Raw genomic sequence first — 22,087 nt, forward strand, 5'->3', positions numbered from 1 at the left:
AGGTGTCAAATTGCGGTCAGACTAGGTGGGGGGGAGGGGGGTCTTCAAATAACCTTCAGGGTCCCTCCCACTATGTCTGATAAATGATCATACTAAATTCTTTTACTTTTTTGTGGGAGACCTGGCTGCCATTAGCAATGTTTGGCTTGTTCAATATGATGTGAGCTGTCACTTTTCCTGAATGATTGTGAGAAAATATGTTAATCATTTGGGCATGGGAGGGTTGGAGCAATTATTATTTTTTTCACAAGATGTGCGGGATTTAAAAAAAAAATTTGAACACCATTGGCATAGGAAGTAGCAGCGGAAGACACCTCACATTTCCCTCGAAATACTCCTACAGTCTAGGTTTCAACATTATAATCTGTCATGTGAGTCCAGTTGGTAGGAAGGCTAACTTGCAGTGAGCATAGTATACAGTGGTTTTTCTGCCTCCAAAAAACTGCATAGCATTTTCGACTGTCAGTCTTTGTTTCAGCAAAGAGAGATCTACAGGGGACCCACCCTCATTCGTTTATCAGGATTTACAGAACTCCTACATTCTATGATCGTTCCAGTTCACATCTAAATTGCACGAATACAGTGGCTGTTAGAAAACGGGTGGGAGAGTTGTTTGATTTAGTGTGTCTATTGTGTTCCGTTAAGGACAACTGGGCAGAGATGTGCATTTAAACTTCGAAAAATAGTGAATTATTTTAAAGTTACGGGCATAAAGATGCAGCAGGAATAAGATCAACATCATTGATAAACTTTGGGGATTATTTCACGAATGTAGCATCTTTCAATTATTTAAATCGGTAACGGTTTCTGTTATAAAGAAAGTGTGAAAGTCTTCATGTCTCTGTTAAGATGTTATTGCATTTTTCGCAAAAAATACCTATTATTGACGTAACAACTTGCTTACCTTTATATGACGAAACTGAACTAAAGATGAGTACTTGCTTGCAAGTCCTCTTTTGATTTCCAGTCTCTCCCATTCTTAGCCATGTATCATCAGTTAATCTTATGGGGCCACTGGCATAGTACGCCACCATGCAAAGACTACATGGCGCTAGTGAACCCTAAAAAGCTACACAAATTACTTCCAGAGAACCCTTCACTCGAGCTGTGCTCCATGGATTTACCTTAAGTGAAGGGATTCCTCTGCAAATATGCTGAATCAGGCTGGCAATGCTGTTGCTCACGCACATAGCAGGACACGTTAATTTTCACATTTGCATATGCATGATAGGTGAGGAGAGCCAATAGAGTACAACAAGCACTTTTTTTTATTGGAAGCACCCAACATTTGCCCAGTAGAATTCTGTAGAAAGGAGGATCAGCATGTGGGCAGATCCAAATTTGTTCTCTGTAGAGTGTATCTTAAAGCTGCTACAGTGTGATCCATTTTCTTGATAAACCACCCTCTAGGTCAGTCTCTCTTAATACAGGCAGTCAATTTTAGAGAAATGCCCAATGCTTTCTCCAATTTGTCTCTGCAGAGGCTCAAAGAAAAAGATTTGTTTAGCTAATAAGATGTTTGCATTTGGTCTTGAACTCTAACAGCTGCCCAATAATCAAGCTAGAAAGCAGTCCACTTTTTGGTAGCTGCTTGTTATTCTCTCCGCAGGGTTAATATTTGGCCATCGAGATCAGTGTACTCTTCCAGTGAACAGATGTTGTGGAAGCTTGACCTTTTCTTTCACAATGTGGATTGAAATGTTTCTGACTTTCATAAACACTGGGTTTGTATGCATGTACTCAGACAATCCTGAGTGCTTTTCCCAGAAGACTTTCAGGGATCAGAAAAACTTCATTCTAAAACCCCAAATAACTACTACTGAACTTTACAAAAGCCCTTTTTGGTGTAGATCTACATATAATCATTGAAGGGTTTTCGAGAAGAAAGACGCTTTCTAATAGAGGGTGGTGGGATTTACCATCATAATATGTATATGTGTTATTGTTATAATAAATGACAGCTTATATGTGTGAGGGCTTTATCAAGAAAACAAGCCCTTCTGTTAAATATGGAATTAGTATGTTTCTTTGACCAATAATTCTCTAAGTGTGCCTGTGTATTTTCACGTTACCCAAAGCTTTTTCACATCCCAACAGACACATATGGACTCCAGGTTGATGAATTTTGATATGTACTGCTTGAGCAGTCAGACGTTTCCCGCATGCCGTGAAGCCCACTGAGTGTATGAGCACGATACAACTAGTCTACTTACCTATTGTTGCATTATGACTAGAGTTTACTCAAACCAGTTTCCTCCTGGCGCACATTTGTGGCCTTTCATTCAGCTGCATTTTTGGAACAAAACCAAAAGGCATCGGGGGGCATTGAGAGATGACAAGTCATAGCAAGGGGGGTGCCTATGAGTGGTGCTTTACCCTTTCAGTTTGAAGTTCTCCTTTCTTCTTCGTTAAACCCGTCACCATGCTAAGAAATAATATTGGCAGATTCTCGAGCTGTGCAGAGTTATTGGGGAAAGTTCTTCTCCATATAAGGCTTGTTTTGTAATGGGTGGCTGCCTGAATGTAATTGAAAAGCTGCAGCGTAAGATAAATGGGGTGCCTCCTTCGTGTCACTGGGAAAATGTATAAAATGTTCATCCACTGTAGCAAGTTAAATGATTTCATTAGTAGTCTATGGCGCCTTCTAAACTGTTACTGTTTTGGGAGTTCACAGAGATTTGCCGAATAAGCACCTGCATTTCCTTTGGGTTAAATAGGCAGCAGATATCTGGAAATATAATCTCTGTTATTAATAGCAGTGGGTATCCTTTTTGCATATTCACTAGATTAAAGCATAGTCCTCGTATTTTTACATGCCTCTAGTAGTATTGGCCATACAAGTGGGGAGGTAAGCATTGAAATTGTGTGAAATTCAGCAACTTTTGGGGATTCCACAAAAGTGCCAGGAATACTGCAGGGAAATGTATAGATTTTTAGACATGGACTGCGTCCACTTATACGTCTGCAAAGGGGACAGTACAGAAGTATGAGCTTATTTATTTTTAACAGTATTTTTATTGCACTTTATTAATGATATTTCAAGAAAGATTTGGTTGTCAGTGTAAATCACTTTTACATGTTACAGAATCTCACTAAACAGCCCACTAATGAAAAATAAAACGTAAGGTAAAGAAGAATGTGCTATTCATACAAACCTCCACAAATCCTACAGGTAACCAAGAGGCAAACCTGGACCTCAGCCATCAGATATATAGGCCCTCATTATGAACTTGGCGGTTCAGACCGCCATATTATTAACACAGGGAGGGCCGCCTGTGGCGGCGCTCCGCTACCGCCGACAGGCAGCCTGACGATAGCAGATTACATTATCTGACAGGCTCCGGATAATGTACCCTGGTTCCCCCGCCAGGGAAAGGCTGGTGGAATGGGTGCTCCAGGGCCCCCCTTGGGGCCCAGGCACTTGGCATGGGCAGTGCAGGGGCTCCCGTGCAGTGCCGCGTCGCGCAGGTCACTGGCAGATTTACGGGTAGTGATCGTCGTGACGGGTGCTGCTGCACCCACCGCACAGTGGCATTGACAGCGGCTCCATCTGAGCCGTCAACAATGTCCCGGGCCAGCAGCGTGTTCTTTATGCAGCCGGCAGGGTCTCAGGGGTGCTGGCGGTCTATGAAAAGACCGCCAGCATGAACACGGCGGTGACTACTGCTGTGTTCATAATGACCCCCATAGTGTATTTTCTGATTGAGTTTATGATACTTTAAGTCGAGTAAACAGGTGTAGGGCTCGGAAGCTAAATGTTGATGCAAGGGACAAGTTTGTGGCTTTTGAATACCCACAAAAATAAGAATTTCTGGGTGTTTGCGAAAATTTCCCTCCTTAATCCGTGGGCCATTCAATTTCCCATCTGTGATCTGACACTAAAACAGTGTGAAAATGTTGTTAACTGTTTGTTTTGAAGTTGTATTTTCTGTTTTTCAAAAAGTATAGGTGCCGATTTTATGAACGTGGATGTGGGAATTTTGTGCGCTTAAGCAAAATTTTCATCTCTTTGTGAACACAGGCGGAAAGTTCTATGAATTGGGCGTAATTAATTTACTTGTCAAGGCTTTGTGCCCTTGGAATTTAAAAGTATTTTTTCTCCATTTCAGCACAGTAGAACAGCACACGTTTTCATTTGTATTCTTTTTTAAATGCCCGATGATATATGACATATTTCTCCTTTTTAGGTCAAAATAGCAGTGCTGGAAAACTGAAGACACTCTCACATGCTTTGGACATTATGGCAAATACTCAGTCTGCTTTCAAACTCATTAGGAAGGAACTTAAAGAAGAACCTCTGCAGGTACATGCAATGTATTATTTATGACAGACATAGGATATAAAAGGAGCAGCAAATGTATAGTTTGGGAATACTGGGCAGGTCCAGTATTACTTTGAGATGCTAAGTGTGTTGCAGTTTTTACATCTAAATCTAAAGTACATTAGCACCACATGGATCTGTATTTGTGCAGTACATTGCAATGTAGTACTCTGCATAAACACTCATGCTTTCGACAAACTGGTGTGTGCGATAGGCTGAATATTCCCCCTTCATTTTGTTTTTGGCTGTTGTGCCACAATAAAGTAAGTGACATTATGCAGATCAGAGTGTTCCCCAGTGGATGCCGGATTGAATTTGTGCGGCAAGTGTTAGCATATTTGGCCAGGTTCAAGGTTGTGTTTTGTCTCGTTTCTGGTACTACCCTACAAATCCCAAGATGGCTGCTGAATGCCACTCCAGCCACATCAAGAGGCCCCACTTTCATATCGGTAGCTGCTAAAGTTCTACCAGCGTTTGAGTACAGCATTGTCACTGATGGTTCTATATGTTAGATCAGATAGAGACCTCCAGTTGCAGGTTCCTTACATTAGAATTTCCCCCAGGCGTCAGACTGGATCCGGAGATTTTTCTTCGAGCAATACCCTTGCGCGTTGGTAGGCAGCATTGGTCGACTCCGCAGGCGTCTTTGGCGTTGTAGTTGCCGTGATGATGTTGGGAGTAGTATGTAGACACTGCCTTCGCGCAGTGATGTCAGTTTTTTTTCTTTCCGCACCACGTGCTGATCCAGAGAAGAGCTATCCTGGTCTCTTTTTTACCGACTTTGACACTTTTGTCGAGTTTTTGTGACATATTTGGTGCGTCGAGGATGTCCCCGAAGACCGGTCTCAAGCTGTACGAGGACCGTCGCCGCTCGATGTCTGTGACGGATCCGCATCGGGTTTGTCTGTGGTGTCTCGAGCTCGACCACGACCCGAACTCGTGCTCAGAGTGCCAGGCCATGCACCCGAAGGCCTTGAGGGAGCAGTTCCTCAAACTCATGGCGGCCCAACACCCAACTCTACATAAGTCCCGGTCTTGATCGAGAGGAAGGTCTCGAGACCGTTCACGGAGCCATCACCACTCGTCGTCTTCTAAATCTTTGGGTACAGGTAAGAAGAAGTCAAAGAGGTCCCATCACTCTGCGACTTTGCCCTCTTGCTCGGCTGACGTGGCGCGTGGAGAGCGTCAACGCTCAAGGCCTCCGTCTTCAGAGCCTGCGTCTGGGTCCGCAATGCGCTTCTTCGAGTTTCCCAGAGCCGGAGTGACCCCCACCCAATTTAAAGAGTTATATCAGGCCATGCGCCTCATCTTTGGGCGGGCCGACCCCAATATGGCGCCTTAGGACCCAAGGGGTTTGGTTGAGGGGCCTTCAAGTTCCCCGCCGGCGGCTTCGGCTCCAGCCACCGAGGTCGCCTCCGGATCCGCACCGGCTGCACCATTGAGACCTTCCCCAGCACCGGCCTGATTGCCCACTATTGGCGTAGACCCAATCCTGAACCCAGACGACTTGGAGTCGGATCGGCATCGGCCGACGCCTCCTTTGTCTTCGATGGGGCCTATTCGCCCCAGGTCGGATTTGGACCCTTTTTCCTATGGGTACGAATTTGGGGAGGGATTGGTGGGTCCCTGGACTCTATGAATACCAGGATGACCCATCGTTGGACTGGGCTCAGGAATTGGGCAACGCCAGGGGTCTGGATACTTCTCCAGACGCTGGCATGCTGCCTCCTCCTACCGTGGCTACGGCGGAGCGAGCAACTTATGGTATGGTGGTCAGTAGGGCAGCTGAGGTTCTTGGCCTTGAGCTTCCTACTATAGGTCAGGTCCATTCTCCTGATGGGGGTGCTTCAGCCAGGGGCTTCCACATCAGAACCCCTTTTGCCATTCAATGAAGCCCTCACTGATGTCCTTTTGGGTACTTGGTCCAAACCCAACACTGGGGCTCCTGTGAATAAGACTATCGCACGGCAACATCGGCCCGCTCCAAATGACCCTAAATTCCTGTCCCAACACCCCATGCCTGAGAGTCTTGTCATCCAGGCTTCCTCTTCTTCAGGCGAATTCCATTCCGCACTCCCAGATAGGGAATCAAAAAGGCTGTAACAGTTTGGTAAGAAGTTGTTTTCTTCTTCCAGTCTCGCGCTGCAGTCTGTGAGCACTGCATGCCTTTTGGACCGCTACACTCACTCTTTGTGGGATACGGTTGCACAAATCCTGCCGCAGATACCGGAGGAGGCCCGTGCTATAGTCTCCCAAGCTGTGAACGATGGGAGAGATGCAGCAAAGTTCACAATCTGTTGTGGGCTGGACATGACCGACTCTCTGGGCAGATCGGTTACTACGATGTTGGCCTTGAGACACCACGCCTGGTTGCGTACTTCTGGTTTTTCTGGTGATGTCGAACAGTTGCTCATGGACATGCCCTTCGATGGCTCCCTTCTCTTTGGAGACAAAGTGACTTGGCCTTCGAGAGATTCAAGGATTCCCGGCCTACTGCTTGGTCCCCTGGTCTTTACTCTGCTCCTCGCCCCCTGCAGTCTGCTTTTAGCCCCTTTCGTGGCCACGGAATGGGCTTATTGTCGCGTCCTCCGCCCAGCCACCGTACCTCCCCATGCTGTCCAGCCTCTGCGTGACCGGGGACGCGGAATCCCCGCGTGGGACAGGGACCAGAGGTTTGCCCATTCCACCTCTGCCCCCCCTGCAGCCCCCAAACCCTCCTAGTCCGTCCCCTCACTCCCATCCAGTTGGCGCCAAGATTCGCCATCACCTGCCCCACTGGGAATCCATCACTACGGACAGGTTTGTTTTGCAGATAGTTTGAAAGGGCTACTCCCTCCCTTTCGAATCTGCTCCACCAGCCATGCCTCCATCCTTTAGTCACCTTCCAGAGGATCATTTGGCACTTCTCAGCCAGGAAGTCGCAGCTCTCTTGACCAAGGGAGCTATAGAAAAGGTCCCGGTGCCCGAAGTAGGTCGTGGTTGTTATTCCTGCTACTTTCTGGTGCCGAAAAAAGGACCAGGGCTTTACTTCCTATCCTAGACCTTCGGGACCTGAACTACTTCCTCAAGAAAAAGAAATTAAAAATGCAGGTTCTGTCTGCCTTGGACCGAGGAGACTGTATGGTAGCGTTGGACTTGCAGGACGCTTATTTTCACATCCCCATCCTGTCTGCCCACAGATGTTACCTACGATTCTTGGTAGGTCACGAGCACATTCAGTTTACCGTGCTCTCCTTCGGCCTTACCAGCATCCCTTGGGTGTTCACGAAAGTGATGGCGGTCTTTGCAGGTCATCTGCACAGGCTAGGGATGTCAGTCTTCCCCCTACCTCGACCACTGGCTTTTGAAGGCGCACTCGCCCCAGAAAGTCGTCTCCCACCTTCAGACTGCGGTGAACCTCATGCACACTCTGGGGTTCACTATAAACGTGCCAAAGTCACACTTGACTCTCTCTCAGATGCTCTCCTTCATCAGAGCTGTTCTGGACACAGTGCAGTTTCGGGCTTATCCTCCCGAAAAGCGAGTCCAAGACATTCAGGCTATGATTCTGATCTTTCGGCCTCGGTCTTGGGTTTTGGTGAGAATGACTCTGAGGCTGCTGGGTCTCATGGCCTCCTGCATCCTGCTAGTAACACATGCCAGATGGCATATGCGGGCTCTGCAGTGGGACTTGAAGTTCCAGTGGGCGTAGCATCTGGGGAATCTCTCCGACATGATCCAGCTGTCGCAGGGGACTGCGAAAGACCTGCAGTGGTTGCTTTCGAATCAGCATTGGGTCCACGGCAGATCCCTCTCCCTTCCCCAACCAGATTTCTCTATAGTGGCAGATTTGTCATTTCTCCGTTGGGGCGGCCACATGGGAGAGGCGGAGATCAGAGGCCTCTGGTCTCCGGCGGAGTCTGGGCTCTATATCAATCTTCTGAAGCTCCGGGCAATCAAGCTTGCGTTGAAAGCATTTCTTCCCTCTCTCAAAGGGAAGGTAGTGCAGGTGTTCACGGAGAATACTATCGTCATGTGGTACTGCAACAAACAGGACGGAGTAGGGTCCTGGACCCTTTGTCAGGTGGCACTGCGCCTCTGGACATGGCTGGAACATCAGGGCATTACCCTGGTGGTTCAACATCTGGCGGGTTCTCTCAACGCCAGAGCAGACAAACTCAGCTGTCGATGCACAGCCGATCACGAATGACTTCTTCATCCGGAGATGGCGCAAGGTCTCTTTCTGCAGTGGGGAGAGCCTTCGTTAGATCTGTTCACCTCCGCGGCACTCGCCCGGAGACGCTTTTCATCCCGAGTGGAACTCCGGCCTCCTTTACGGCTTTCCGCCTATACCACTTCTGCCCAGAGTTCTCAAGAAGATCAGGAATCACTGGACCCAAGTCATCTTGGTGGCTCCAGACTGGGCACGGAGAGTCTGGTATCCAGAGCTATTGAGCATGTCCATCGATCCTCCACTCAGACTGCCTCTTCGGAGGGTCCTTCACCCGAACCTGTCCAAGCTCCATCTTCATGCGTGGAGATTGAGCAGCGCCAGTTGATGACTTTTGATCTTCCGCCCGAAGTCTGCAATGTTATCTTGGCAGTCAGGCATCCCTCCATCAAAACGGTATACGCCTCTCGTTGGAATACATTTGTGGCATGGTGCACCAACAAATCTGTTGATCCCCTCTCTGCACCTCTATCTGAGGTTCTTCTGTTCATTCTTTCTTTGGCCCAGCAGAGCTCTGCTTTGGGCACCCTTAAAGGGTATTTAGCTGCCATTTCAGCCATCCTTCAGTTACCCGATCAGCCCTCGCTTTTTAAATCTCCTATTGTGAGTAGATTCCTAAAACTCCTCACCCATTTATTTCCTCCCACTCCATTTATCATGCCTCAGTGGGACCTCAATCTTGTCCTTACTTATTTAATGCGTACTCCCTTTGAGCTGATGCACAATTGTCCCTTGCGGCTCCTCACCTCAAAACTTTCTTTCTTGTTGCCACCACCTCTGCTCGCAGGATGAATGAGCTTCAAGCCCTTTCGTCTAAACCTACATACTTGTCTGTGCACCCTGACAAAGTGGTGTTGTGCACTAAGGCGTCCTTCCTTCCAAAGGTGGTTATGCCTTTTCATGTAGGCTAGTCCATCACCCTGCCTACTTTCTACGCACCCCCACATCCTTCTCATGAGGAGGAGAGACTCCACCGTCTGGACCCAAAAAGAGGGTTGGCGTTCTATCTTAATTGTACTAAAGATTTCTGGGTGTACGATCAACTCTTTGTCAGGTATGTGGGTGCGTAAAAAGGGAAGGCGGTGCAAAAGCATACCATCTCTCGATGGGTGCCTCTTTGCATCAAAATGTGCTACGCTTTGGCCAAGAAGCAACCCCGTAAGGGCTGGGGTGCTCATTCCACCAGAGCAACTGCTGCTTCCACTGCGTTAGCATGCAGAGTTTCTGTCTTGGATACCTGCAAGGCAGCTACGTGGGCGTCCCTGCACACATTTGCTAAACACTACTGCCTGGACAGTCAGGTCTTTCAGGATGGCTACTTTGGTCGTTCGGTCCTGCAGGACTTCCTAATATGATCTTGGTTCGGAGCCCACCTCCGAGGATAGCATTGCTTGGGTATCTATTCTAAGGTAAGGAATCTGCAACTAGAAGTCTCTATCAAACGTACAAGTTACTTAGCTTCGGTAACGAAATATCTGGTAGAGACATATTCTAGTTGCAGATTCCTTACCGCCCACCCATCCTCCCCGCTTGCAAACTGATTTCTAGGGAGAGGGATTCCCCTTTCATGTCCTTATCTCTGGCGCACCAATCTCAGTGTTCTTAGTGGGTCTGTGCTTTGGCATGGAAAGTCGTTAAAAGAAACTGACGTCGCTGCGCGAAGGCGGCGTCTATATACTACTCCTGGTGTCATCACGGTGACTATGACACTAACAACGCCCACGGAGTCGACTGACGCCACCTACTGACGCTCAAGGATATTGCTCGAAGAAAAATCTCCAGATCCAGTCTGATGCCTGGGGAACTTCTAAGTTAAAGAATCTGCAACTAGAATATGTCTTTACCAGATACTTTGATACCAAAGGTAAGTAACTTGTACAACATTGCCACCTGCATATGAGCCTTCCACAACACTTGAATTTCACATAAATTAAAACTATTCATTGTACATTTGGTTTTAACAAAATCAGATAACCACACAATAGCCATTTGAGCCTACATTTTCTGAAATTTTCAAAGTGTTTGGATTCCAATTAATGAAAAAAATCATATCACATCTACACTTCTTCAGAAATTATAACTTTGCTGCTTAGGAAAACCATGAAAACATGAGGGAAAATGCAGCTTGATAGGCGGCATTGTAAACTAGATTAAAAATGCAGAAGTCTCTTTAAGAAGCCAGAAGCTCTCTCATGCCAGAATGCCTTATACTGCCAGTTGTCTCTCAGCCCTTTGTAAGGGCATTCATATTTAGCATTCTGTACACGTTGGTACACTAGTACAGTGGAAGTGTAGTTTGCTGATACACAGATCATTGTCTCCATCACAGAAGATGTTCATTCAGTGGCTATGATTTTTAATAACTGCATGGGAGCAATTTGAACCTGATTGAAGGATAACTGTCTTAAATGTAGATAAGACAGTGGTCCTCATCATTGGCTACCACTCCTCTGTATGGAAAAACAACTGGTGGCCTGATGTGTTGGGCTCTCCTTCTTCCCCTGTTAAGTCAGCTAAAAATATGGGGACAACCTTTGACCAGCAACTTTCATTTCATTTACAGGTGAGCCGCAAAGTATCCATGTGTTTCTGATGGATACATCTACCTGTGGATTCCTTACCAGATGAATTCTCCCTATGCGCCAGCATTCAACAGCAATTGTTTCCTAGCTCTCTATGTTGACGAGGACATCACAATTGCTCAGCTCTGCACGCAACTCCGTCTGATGTTATCGGAGCCATAAGAAGCCCTCGCCGGCATTCTGACTACAGTTCCCTTTTTTCCATGCCTTCGACGCGAACGGTTTTCTACCTCTCCATTGTATCTCAACTGTATTGAGGGAATTATTTTGTAGCGCTACTATGGCTCCACCCAAGAAATCTGGGTTTAAACCTTGTAGCGAGTGCGGGGGCCATATGTCTGTGACTGTTCCGTACGAGAACTGCCGCTGGTGTTTGAGCTCAGATTACAGCGTGGCAGGTTGCTCGTCCTGCCAACGCTTGAACCTGAAAGCTCTGAAAGAGGGAGAGGCAAAGATCTTTCTGTCAAAAGCTAAGAAGGAGAAAAGAGATTGGCGATGATCAAAGACATGGGACTCTTCGTCGCACAGGTCATCGAGGTCTCACAAGAAGCGACGTCCATGACATGAGTCACGGCGCCACTCATCCAGAGATCGGTCAGAGTCCCGACTTCGAGGTCATGTTGCTGCATGATTTGGGAAGTCAGCCCCACTGTGACTCCACAACCGCAGTCACCTGAGGCATCTCCGACACCAACTTTGATTGAGTTCTCTGAGTCACCTGCGAGTCCAACAGCTCACTTTTCCCCGTGCATCCTCCCACGGTCAGGAGTTTGCGTCTGCACAAGATCCAGCACAGCCACCGCAAGGGGAACAAGAGTATCCGCCTTTCCCGCTCCAGGAGCGTATCAGTCTTTGTTCCTCAATGCTATGTTTAGCATTTTTAATAGGGGCATGGCCTCCTCTGGTGCACCTGCTGGTCCCACGGGTCCGTTGGCTTTTATGCTGGGGTTGCCGGCGCTGTATAAGCAGGCTCCATTTATGCCCTTTTTACCAGCAACACCTTTCAGTGGAACTGGCACAGTGGAGAGGATGTCACCACCTCTACCCCAGATGGCTGTGCCAGTGACGCAGATGCTGGCATCAGATAGATCTTGACGCTCTACTGCGGCGCAGATTGTGGATTCGCCTCCTCCCACTCTTCTGCCAGTGTGGCCCTCTCCTTCAAAAGCCTCAGCATTGATTAATTCTCTATGCCACGTTTGGAGTCTAGGCTGAGGTCTATAATGAAGGCCTTGAGACTTCTAGAAGAGCAGCAGTATCTAGAGGAACAATAACAGGTGCAACAGTTGGAAGAAGGAGAAATCCCTGGGCCTTCTGATTATTTTCCAGGGATTAGATTCAGATAGTGGGTTGGATACATCCCCTGAGTGGGAGCTTTTAGCCCCGGGAGGTGAACTCTCGGCAGAAGAGACTACCTACAATGGGGTGATAAGGAAGGCAGCAGCATTTTTGGACTTGCCACTGACTGCGTCAGAGTTAAGAACCAATATTCTTTTGGAGGTTTTACATCCATTGGCTTCCTCTTCAGAGCCCCTTCTCCCATTCAGTTACACCTTAACAGAGCGCATATTAGAGATATGGAAGAAACCAGTTACTACAACTGCAGTTTCAAAGGCTTTAGCCAGAAGGTACAATGATGACTTCAGGTGATCCACAATTTTTGTCCCAACACCCAACGCTGGAAAGCTTGGTGGGACAGGCTTCTTGTTCTTCTATATCGGCTCGGGGATCATTCCCTACAACACCATCTGATAGGGAGTCAAAGCGCATGGAGCAATTGCCAAAGAAGTGCTTCTCCTCGGGAAACATAGGGTTAAAATTGCTGAATGCAACCTGTGTACATTTATTCCCTAATCGATACGGCGAAGGAGGTAGTCCCTAAGTTGCCGCTGGAAGTTCAGAAACATTTTAGTGAACTATTGCAGGACAGCTAAGTGGCAACTAAGCAGGTGATTCAGTCAGGGCTGGACACTGCGGACTCAGTTGCTAGAGTCATGGGCACTTCCATTGCGACTAGGAGGCATGCTTGGCTCAGAGGTTCTGTGTTTTTCTCTGATGTGCAGGCTGCGTTGATGGACCTCCCATTTGATGGTGCAAGGCTATTTGGAGTAAAGGCGGACTCGGCCTTGGAAAGGTTCAAGGATAGCAGAGCCACTGCAAAATGATTGGGCCTTCAAGCTTCTTCCACCCCCTTCAGACCTTTCCGCAGATTCAGAGGGTTTGGCCATGGATCGTCCTTTCGTGGGAGGCAGCAGTCCTACGTCCAACAGACTGCCAACCCTCTCTACAGGTCCTATAGGGGTCGTGGGAGAGTTAGAATACGGGGAGCCATCCAGCAGCCTTCCTCCTCCTCTTAGTCCTCCGGGGAAGTCCAGCCAGGGAAGCAGCCCTAGTTCTTGCACCTTTCACCAGCATGTCCTACCCGTGAGTGGAAGGCTGTTACATTTTCTCCATGAGTGGGAGTTAATAACATCAGACTCTGGTGTTGAGCGTAGTGGGAAAAGATTATGCCCTTCCCTTTCGGAGTTTCCTCCCCTCTTCCCTCCCCTGTATTCATTTTGCTCAGAAGAGCATCTCCTGTTGCTTCGGCAGGAGGTGCATTCTCTTTTGTTGAAAGGTGCAGTGGAGTTGGTTCCGGAGCAGGAAAGGGGTCAGGGATGTTATTCAAGGTATTTCCTGATTCCCAAGAAGGATGGTCGATTGAGGCCTATCCGGAATCTGAGGATTTTGAATTGGTTCCTCAAGCAGAAGTTCAAAATGCTGACCCTAGCACAGGTGCTTCTTGCGTTGAACAAGGAAGACTGGATGGTGTCTGTCGACTTGCAGGACATTTATTTTCATTTCCCTATTCTGAAGTCACAGAGGAAGTATCTCCGGTTCATGGTAGGGTTGACATACTACCAGTTTGCGGTCCTTTCTTTTGGTTTTACTTCCGCACCTCAAGTCTTCACGAATGTGATGGCAGTGGTTGCAGTGGACCTCAAAAGTAAGAGACTATCTCTATTCCCTTACATGGATGATTGGCTGATCAAAGCGGGGTCCCCAGAGTTTGTGGTGCATCATTTGCAGGTACATCCCAGTTGTTGTTCAACCTGGGCTTTATAGTAATTGTGCCCAAGTCTCACCTGAAGTCTTCTCCGCGCCCCCTGTTCATAGGGACGGTACTGGACACAACATTGAATTGGGCCTACCCTACTCCACAGAGGATTCAGGACATTCAGGCGATGATACAAATGTTTCAAAAGGGAGCGGCTGTTCCAGTCCTCATGGGCTAACGTCTGTTCGCTTCCTGCATTCTTTGGTCACTCACACACGTTGGCACACGAGGGCTCTCCAGTGGTGCCTCCGCAAGCAGTGGTTTCAACACGAAGGGGGTCTTGAGGAGTCAATAACGATCTCCAGAGATGCTGCAGTGGATTTGCGATGGTGGACTGTGGATGGCAACCTCTCTCAAGGAAGGGCATTTTGTCTTCCACCTCCAGTGACTACAGTCATAAAGGATGCTTCCACTCTAGTGTGGGGAACTCATCTGGGGGACCTGGTGACCAAAGGTCTTTGGTCTCCAGTAGAACAGATGTTTCACATCAATCTGTTGGAATTGCGGGCGATACGTTTGGCTCTCAAGGCCTTCCTCCCACCCCTTCACGTGAAAGTCTTAACAGACAACACTACTGCGATGTGGTACATCAACATGCAGGAGGATTAGGGTTGTACCTTCTCTGCAGCGAGGCTCTGCGGCTTTGGTCCTGGTCACAGGACCATCAGATTTGCATAGTAGCAAACCATCTGTCTGGAGTTCTAAATGTACGTGCAGACGTTCTCAGTCGGCACTTTTAAGCCGATCACGAGTGGCGTCTCCATCCGGACATGGTTCTTCACGTCTGCTGGGTGTGGGGAGCACCTCAGAAAGACCTGTTTGCTACCGGCGAGAACGCATACTGCCTGTTGTTCTGCAGTCTCCAGTATCTAATGCAGCGGGCATTGGGGAACACATTTCAGCTCACCTGGAGCGACCAACTGCTTTACGTGTTTCCTTCCATACCCTTGATTTCTCGAGTCCTGAGGAAGATGCGCCAAGACTGGGCCCAAGTCATATTAATAGCCCAGGATTGGCCAAAAAGAATGTGGTACACAGACCTCCTTCAACTCTCACTGTGCCCTCCGCTCCGTCTCCTGTGCAGGGCAGACCTCCTCTCACAGTTGCAGGGGCAGGTTCTACACCCCCACCTCCAGATCCTGCACCTACATGCCTGGAGATTGAAAGGGACAGTTTGAGTTATTTTTCTCTCCGCCCAGAAGTGGTGGATGTTATCTTATCAGCCAGGCGACACTCCATGATTAAGTCCCCTATATACTTAGGTTCCTTAACGGGTTAACAAACAAGTTTCCTCACACTCTGTTTGTAATGCCTCAGTGGGATTTAAATTTAATTTTGACTTTTTTGAGCCTATGCATACTTGCCAGTTGAGGCTCTTAGTTTTTAAGTCAGTTTTTCTAACAGCCATCACGTCGGCTAGACATGTGAGTGAGCTTCAGACCCTTAGTGTGAAACCACCTTTCACTACCTTTCATGCTGACAAGGTGGTACTGAGAACCAGGGCGGCGTTCCATCCTAATGTAGTCACTCCCTTCCATCTGGGACAGTCTATAACTCTTCCGTCCTTTTACTCTCCTCCGCCTTCCATCGAAGGAGGAGGAAAGGCTGCATTCCTTGGATCCGAAAAGGGCGCTGAGCTACTAGATAGAAAGGACGAATTACTTCAGAACTGATAATCAACTCTTCATTGGCTATGTGGGGAAAAAGGAAGGGCAAAGCTGCCCACAAGAGGATTCTTTCAAGGTGGGTCATTCTCTGCAAAAAGATTTGTTATTCACTAGCAAAGAAGGTTCCTCGTGAGTGCATTAGAGCCCATTCCACCAGGGCTAAGTTTGCCACTTTGGCTTTAGCTAGAGCAACGGTTCCACACCTCTGGTCTGGGGACCCCTGGGGACCACGAAGCCTCCTCAGGGGTTCCGTGACTGCTTAGAAAATTAAATAATATTAATAGATTAGGTCCCCAGCTTTTAGTAATGACTTAGCAGGTGTCCCCGGATTCCAATAGTGATTCAGTGGGGGTCCCCGGGTTCCAGTAATAATTAAGTGGGGGTCCACAGAAGTCAAAAGGTTGGAAACCACTGAGCTAGAGGTGTGCCGGTTGCTGATATTTGTAAGGCAGCAACTTGGGCTTCCCTCCACAATTTCGCAAAGCATTATTGCTTAGACTCGGAAGTGAGGAGGCATGGCCATTTTGCCCGTTCTGTTTTGCAGGACTTCTTGGTTTGACCAGTTGGGCACCCACCTCTGAGTGTGGGACTGCTTTCGGATTCTATTCATAAGGTGAGGAATCCACAGGTAGTTGTATCCATCAGAAGAACAAGTCATTTACCTTCAGTAACGCTTTTTCTGGTGGAGACAGTAGCTACCTGTGGATTCCTCTGAAAAGTGCTACAAATTCTCTAATTAGTCAGTATTGTTTCGATCGCATACCATCTGTCATCGACACTTCGGTACTGGCGGATTCAACTCCTTTATTTGGAAGAGGAGGAGATTATGCACACCGCAGTCTCCGTTCGGGGGTCCGACTCCAAGCAAGAGTCCGAAGAGGAAAGACCAGTCACGGTAGGACAGCACTTGAGTACGCCTGCCCCTGTCCAATCCAAGCCCAAACACAAGGCCTCGGGACCGCCACTGCCGGAAGGCCATGGCTCCACCCGTAAAAAGACTTCCGGTGACCAAGCAACAACTTCGGCACGAGAAAGGCCACGCCACCGAAGCCTTCGGACTCGAGCCGAAGCACAGGCTCCGAAATAGGCAAAACACTGACCCATTGAGTCAAAGCCTCGAACATCCCTCTCGGAGCCGAGGCCAACATCTACTCCAGGCCTTTCGATCCCAAAGAAACCGGCTTCCGATCTGAAAAGACCCATATACACAGAGGAGCATGGACTTTCCAAACAACTTGAAGAAAGCCATAGATTTTCTGAGGAACTCACGCAAATGGAGGAATTTGATGAAAGGCAGGCCAGAATTCAGATTCATGAAGACACGGGCAAGATCCTAACTGCACCTCCTCTAAAAACAAAGAGGAAGCTGGCCTTTCAAGGACAATTGGACACTGATCAGCCACCAGCTAAAGTGCCAAAACCCAAACAAAAAACTCCACCTCCTCAATTCTTACCTCATCAGTCTCCTCCTCATTCTCCTCACCTGACTGTCTCTCCACCTAATACCCCCACTGCACAGTCTCCAGTACACTCTGCAGATTCACACCAAGATAATGTAGACCCATGGGACCTCTACGAAGATCCCATTTCTGAGCACAGTCCAGACTGCTATCCTTCAAAACCATCACCCCCAGAGGATAGCACCTCATACACTTAGGTTCTAGCTAGGGCAGCGTCATACCATAACGTAGCCATGCACACAGAACCTCTTGAGGATGATTTTCTCTTTACTACGTTATCCTCCACTCACACTACGTACCAGTCCCTTCCCATGCTTCCTGGCATGTTAAAACAAGCACATCAGATTTGTCAAGAACCAGTTAAGGCAAGGGTCATCACTCCTAGGGTAGAAAAGAAATATAAGCCGCCTCCTTCTGATTCAGCTTTCATTACCCAGCAGCTACCTCCCGATTCCATAGTTGTCAGTGCAGCAAGGAAAAGGGCTAACTCCCAGTCGTCTGGTGATGCACCGCCACCAGATAAAGAAAGCAGAAAATGCGATACTGCTGGTAAAAGCGTAGCATCGCAAGCGGCTAATCAATGGAGAATAGCCAACTCCCATGCACTACTGGGTAGGTACAATAGGGCCCACTGGGACGAGATGAAAGTTATCATCCAGCATTTCTCCAAGGATCAACAAAAAAGAGCCCAGCAAATAGTCGAGGAAGGGCAGGCTATTACAAATAACCAAATTAGGTCAGCTCTAGACTCCGCAGACACAATATCAAGAACAATCAATACTGCGGTCACCATTCGAAGACATGCATGGCTTCAGCTGTCCGATTTTAAACCGGAAATCCAGCAAGCTGTCCTTAACATGCCTTTAATGAAAAACAGCTTTTTGGCACTCAGGTTGATACAGCCATTGAAAAAATGAAAAAAGACTCTGACACTGCTAAAGCTTGGGTGCTCTTTATTCTACACAGTACAGAGGCTCATTTCGAAAGCCTCAATAGAGGGGAGGTTTTAGAGTCCAAACATCTGAGGCATCCACCTCACAATCGAAACAGTCTTACCAGCCACAGTACCAAAGAGGGGGGTTTCGAGGAACCTACAGAGGCCAATTCCCCAGAAGTAGGGGAAAATATCAGCCCTGAAATCAAACCACACAAACAAAGCAGTGACTTGCTCCACATCTTCCCTCACCACACTTCCCCTGTGGGAGGAAGACTGCAAAAGTTCCACACACAGTGGTTACCCATCACAACAGACAATTGGGTCTTATCCATTATCCAAAATGGTTACTGCATAGAATTCGCACAAATTCCTTGAGATATACCTCCAAAACCACACAAATTCTCCTCCCAACACGTTTCAGTGTTGCAAACAGAGGTACAATCATTATTACTCAAACAAGCCATAGTGCTTGTACCACATCAGCAAATAGGAACAGGGGTTTACTCCCTGTATTTCCTTATTCCCAAAAAAGACGGAACATTGAGGCCAATACTAGATCTCAGAACCCTCAATCCTTACATCCTATCAGAACACTTTCACATGGTAACACTACAGGATGTAGTCCCACTGTTACAACAACAAGATTTTATGACAACATTAGACCTCAAAGATGCGTATTTTCACATACCCATCCATCCAGCGCACAGGAAATATCTCAGGTTTGTAATACAAGGAAAACATTGCCAGTTCAAAGTGTTACCTTTCGGGATAACAACAGCTTCCAGAGTGTTTACAAAATGCCTTGCCGTAGTCGCAGCCTACATAAGGAGGCAACACATCCATGTCTTCCCATATCTCGACGACTGGCTAATAAAATCCAGCAGCCAGACACAGTGTCAACACCATACACATTATGTAATACAAACCCTACACACTCTAGAGTTCTCAATAAACTACCAAAAATCTCGCTTAAAACCAGGGCAAGTTCAACAGTATTTAGGAGCCACATTAAGGGCCAGATGTACCAAAGGATTTTACCCATTCTGTGTCTATGGGAAAATGCTTTAGTTCATATGGCCCTAAATACGCAAACAGCACTTGCAAGCCCAATCATTCCACAATATATTACCACAAATTCAGTCAAACCAACAGTACACAGTCAAGTTTGTCATGAAACTGTTGGGCATGATGGCATCATGCATCGCCATTGTCCCAAATGCAAGACTAAACATGCGGCCCTTACAACAGTGCCTTGCAAAACAATGGTCACAGGCACATGGTCAACTTCAAGATCTAGTGTTGACAGACCGCCAAACACACATCTCGCTTCATTGGTGGAATTCCACAAATTTAAACAAAGGGCGGCCATTTCAAGACCCTGTGCCTCAAGCCGCACTTACAACAGATGCATACGGATGGGGAGCACACCTCAACAATCGCAACATTCGGGGACAATGGGACAACAAACACAAACAACTTCACATAAATCACTTAGAATTGCTAGCCGTATTTCTAGCACTCAAAGCCTTTCAACCTCTTCTCGTTCACAAACACATTCTCACAAAAACAGACAACATGACTACAGTGTACTACCTAAACAAACAAGGAGGGACCCACTCATCACAACTGTGCCTTCTAGCACAAAAGATTTGGCATTGGGCAATACACAACAACATTCACCCTGTAGCACAATACATTTCAGGGATACACAATCAATTAGCAGATGTTCTCAGCCGAGATCATCAACAAACACGCGAGTGGGAAATTCACCCCCAAGTACTTCAAACATACTTTCATCACTGGGGAACACCAGACATAGATCTATTCGCCACCAGCGAAAACGCAAAATGCCAAAACTTTGCATCCAGGTTTTCACACCCTCTATCCAAGGGCAATGCTCTATGGATCAACTGGTCAGGGATATTTGCTTACGCTTTTCGCCCTCTCCCTCTCCCACTCATTCCATTTCTGGTCAACAAACTGCATCAAAACAAACTCATACTTATAGCACCAACTTGGGCACATCAACCATGGTACATTGTTAGACCTGTCAGTAGTACCACACATCAAATGCCAAGCAGCCTGGATCTGTTAACACAAAACAAACAACTGATCAGGCATCCAAATCCAGCAATACTCAATCTAGCGATTTGGCTCCTGAAGTCTTAGAGTTTGGATATCTACATCTTCCAACAGAATGTAAAGAAGTAATTAAACAAGCATGAAAACCCACTACCAGGCAGTGCTATGCAAACAAATGGAAAAGGTTTGTTTTTTACTGTCAATCCAAACAAATTACCCCTCTTTCCGCATCACTACAAGACATTGTAGGTTATTTACTTCATCTGCAAAAAGCAAATTTGGCTTTTTCATCCATCAAAATACATCTCACTGCTATTTCAGCGTATTTGCAAAATATACAACACACGTCCCTGTTATCAAAGCCTTCATGGAAGGGCTAAAACGTATCATACTCCCAAGAACACCTGCAGTGCCTTCATAGAATCTCAATATTGTACTCACACGACTCATGGGTCCACCATTTGAACCCATGCATTCGTGTCAGATTCAATACCTAACGTGGAAAGTAGCATTCCTCGTTGCAGTCACTACGAAGTTAGTGAAATACAAGCATTCACTATTGAACAACCCTTCATACAAGTACACAAACATAAAGTAGTACTTCGCACAAACCCAAAATTCCTACCTAAAGTTATCTCACTGTTTCATATCAATCAAACAGTGGAACTTCCAGTCTTCTTCCCACAGCCAGACTCAATAGCAGAAAGAGCGCTGCATACATTTGACATTAAAAGAGCTATAATGTATTACATTGACCGAACAAAATCATTTAGGAAAACTAAACAGTTATTTGTGGCATTCCAAAAACCACATACTGGAAATACAATCTCAAAACAAGGACTAGCTAGATGGATAGTAAAATGCATCCAAACGTGTTACCTAAAAGCCAAAAGGCAGCTATTAGTAACACCAAAAGCACATTCCACCAGGAAAAAAGGAGCAACAATGGCCTTTTTAGGAAATATACCAATGACAGAAATTTGTAAAGCAGCCACTTGGTCAACACCCCATACATTTACCAAGCATTACTGTGCAGATGTGTTAGCAGCACAACAAGCAACAGTAGGACAGGCTGTACTAAGAACACTATTTCAAACAACTTCAACTCCTACAGGCTGACCACCGCTTATGGGAGGAAAACTGCTCTGTAGTCTATGCATAGCATGTGTATCTGCAGCTACACATGCGATCGAATGGAAAATGTCACTTACCCCGTGTACATCGGTTCGTGGCATATTCCGCTGCAGATTCACATGCGCCCACCCGCCTTCCCGGGAGCCTGTAGCTGTTTAAGTTACAACAAACATTTGTACATATGTATATATATATTTCAATTCCATTTGCATGGACATCTCTTCTCTTTATACTCTATCACTTCTACCTTACCCTCTGCGGGAAAACAATCTAAGATGGAGTCGATGCCCATGCGCAATGGAGGCGAAGAGGAGGAGTCACTTGATTCCGTGATTCGAAAACACTTCTTCGAAGAAAAACAACTTGTAACACTCCGAGCAGGACCTATGCATAGCATGTGAATCTGCAGCGGAACATGCCACGAACAGATGTACACTGGGCAAGTGACATTTTATATATATATATATATATATATATATATATATATATATATATATATATATATCGGAAAGTTAGTTAGAATCTCGGAAAATTTGGCGGTATTGTTTGCGTTCGGTATCGGGTCAGTTACTACAGATCGACACCGACTTTTGAAGA

The 22,087-nt window shown here is 46.8% G+C and overlaps 1 protein-coding gene across 2 annotated transcripts in view; it reads left to right on the top strand.

Annotated features, from left to right (window-relative positions):
- EDRF1 (erythroid differentiation regulatory factor 1) overlaps nucleotides 1-22,087 on the top strand; it is a 403,030-nt gene that overhangs the window by 330,963 nt on the left and 49,980 nt on the right. For both annotated transcript variants that reach the window (XM_069239693.1, XM_069239694.1), the window contains one exon: nucleotides 4,188-4,303. In XM_069239693.1, the coding sequence (XP_069095794.1) occupies nucleotides 4,188-4,303 (116 nt within the window). The remainder of the gene's footprint in view (nucleotides 1-4,187; nucleotides 4,304-22,087) is intronic.

This window comes from Pleurodeles waltl, chromosome 6, assembly GCF_031143425.1.
Source record: "Pleurodeles waltl isolate 20211129_DDA chromosome 6, aPleWal1.hap1.20221129, whole genome shotgun sequence".
Classification (NCBI taxonomy): Eukaryota; Metazoa; Chordata; class Amphibia; order Caudata; family Salamandridae; genus Pleurodeles; species Pleurodeles waltl.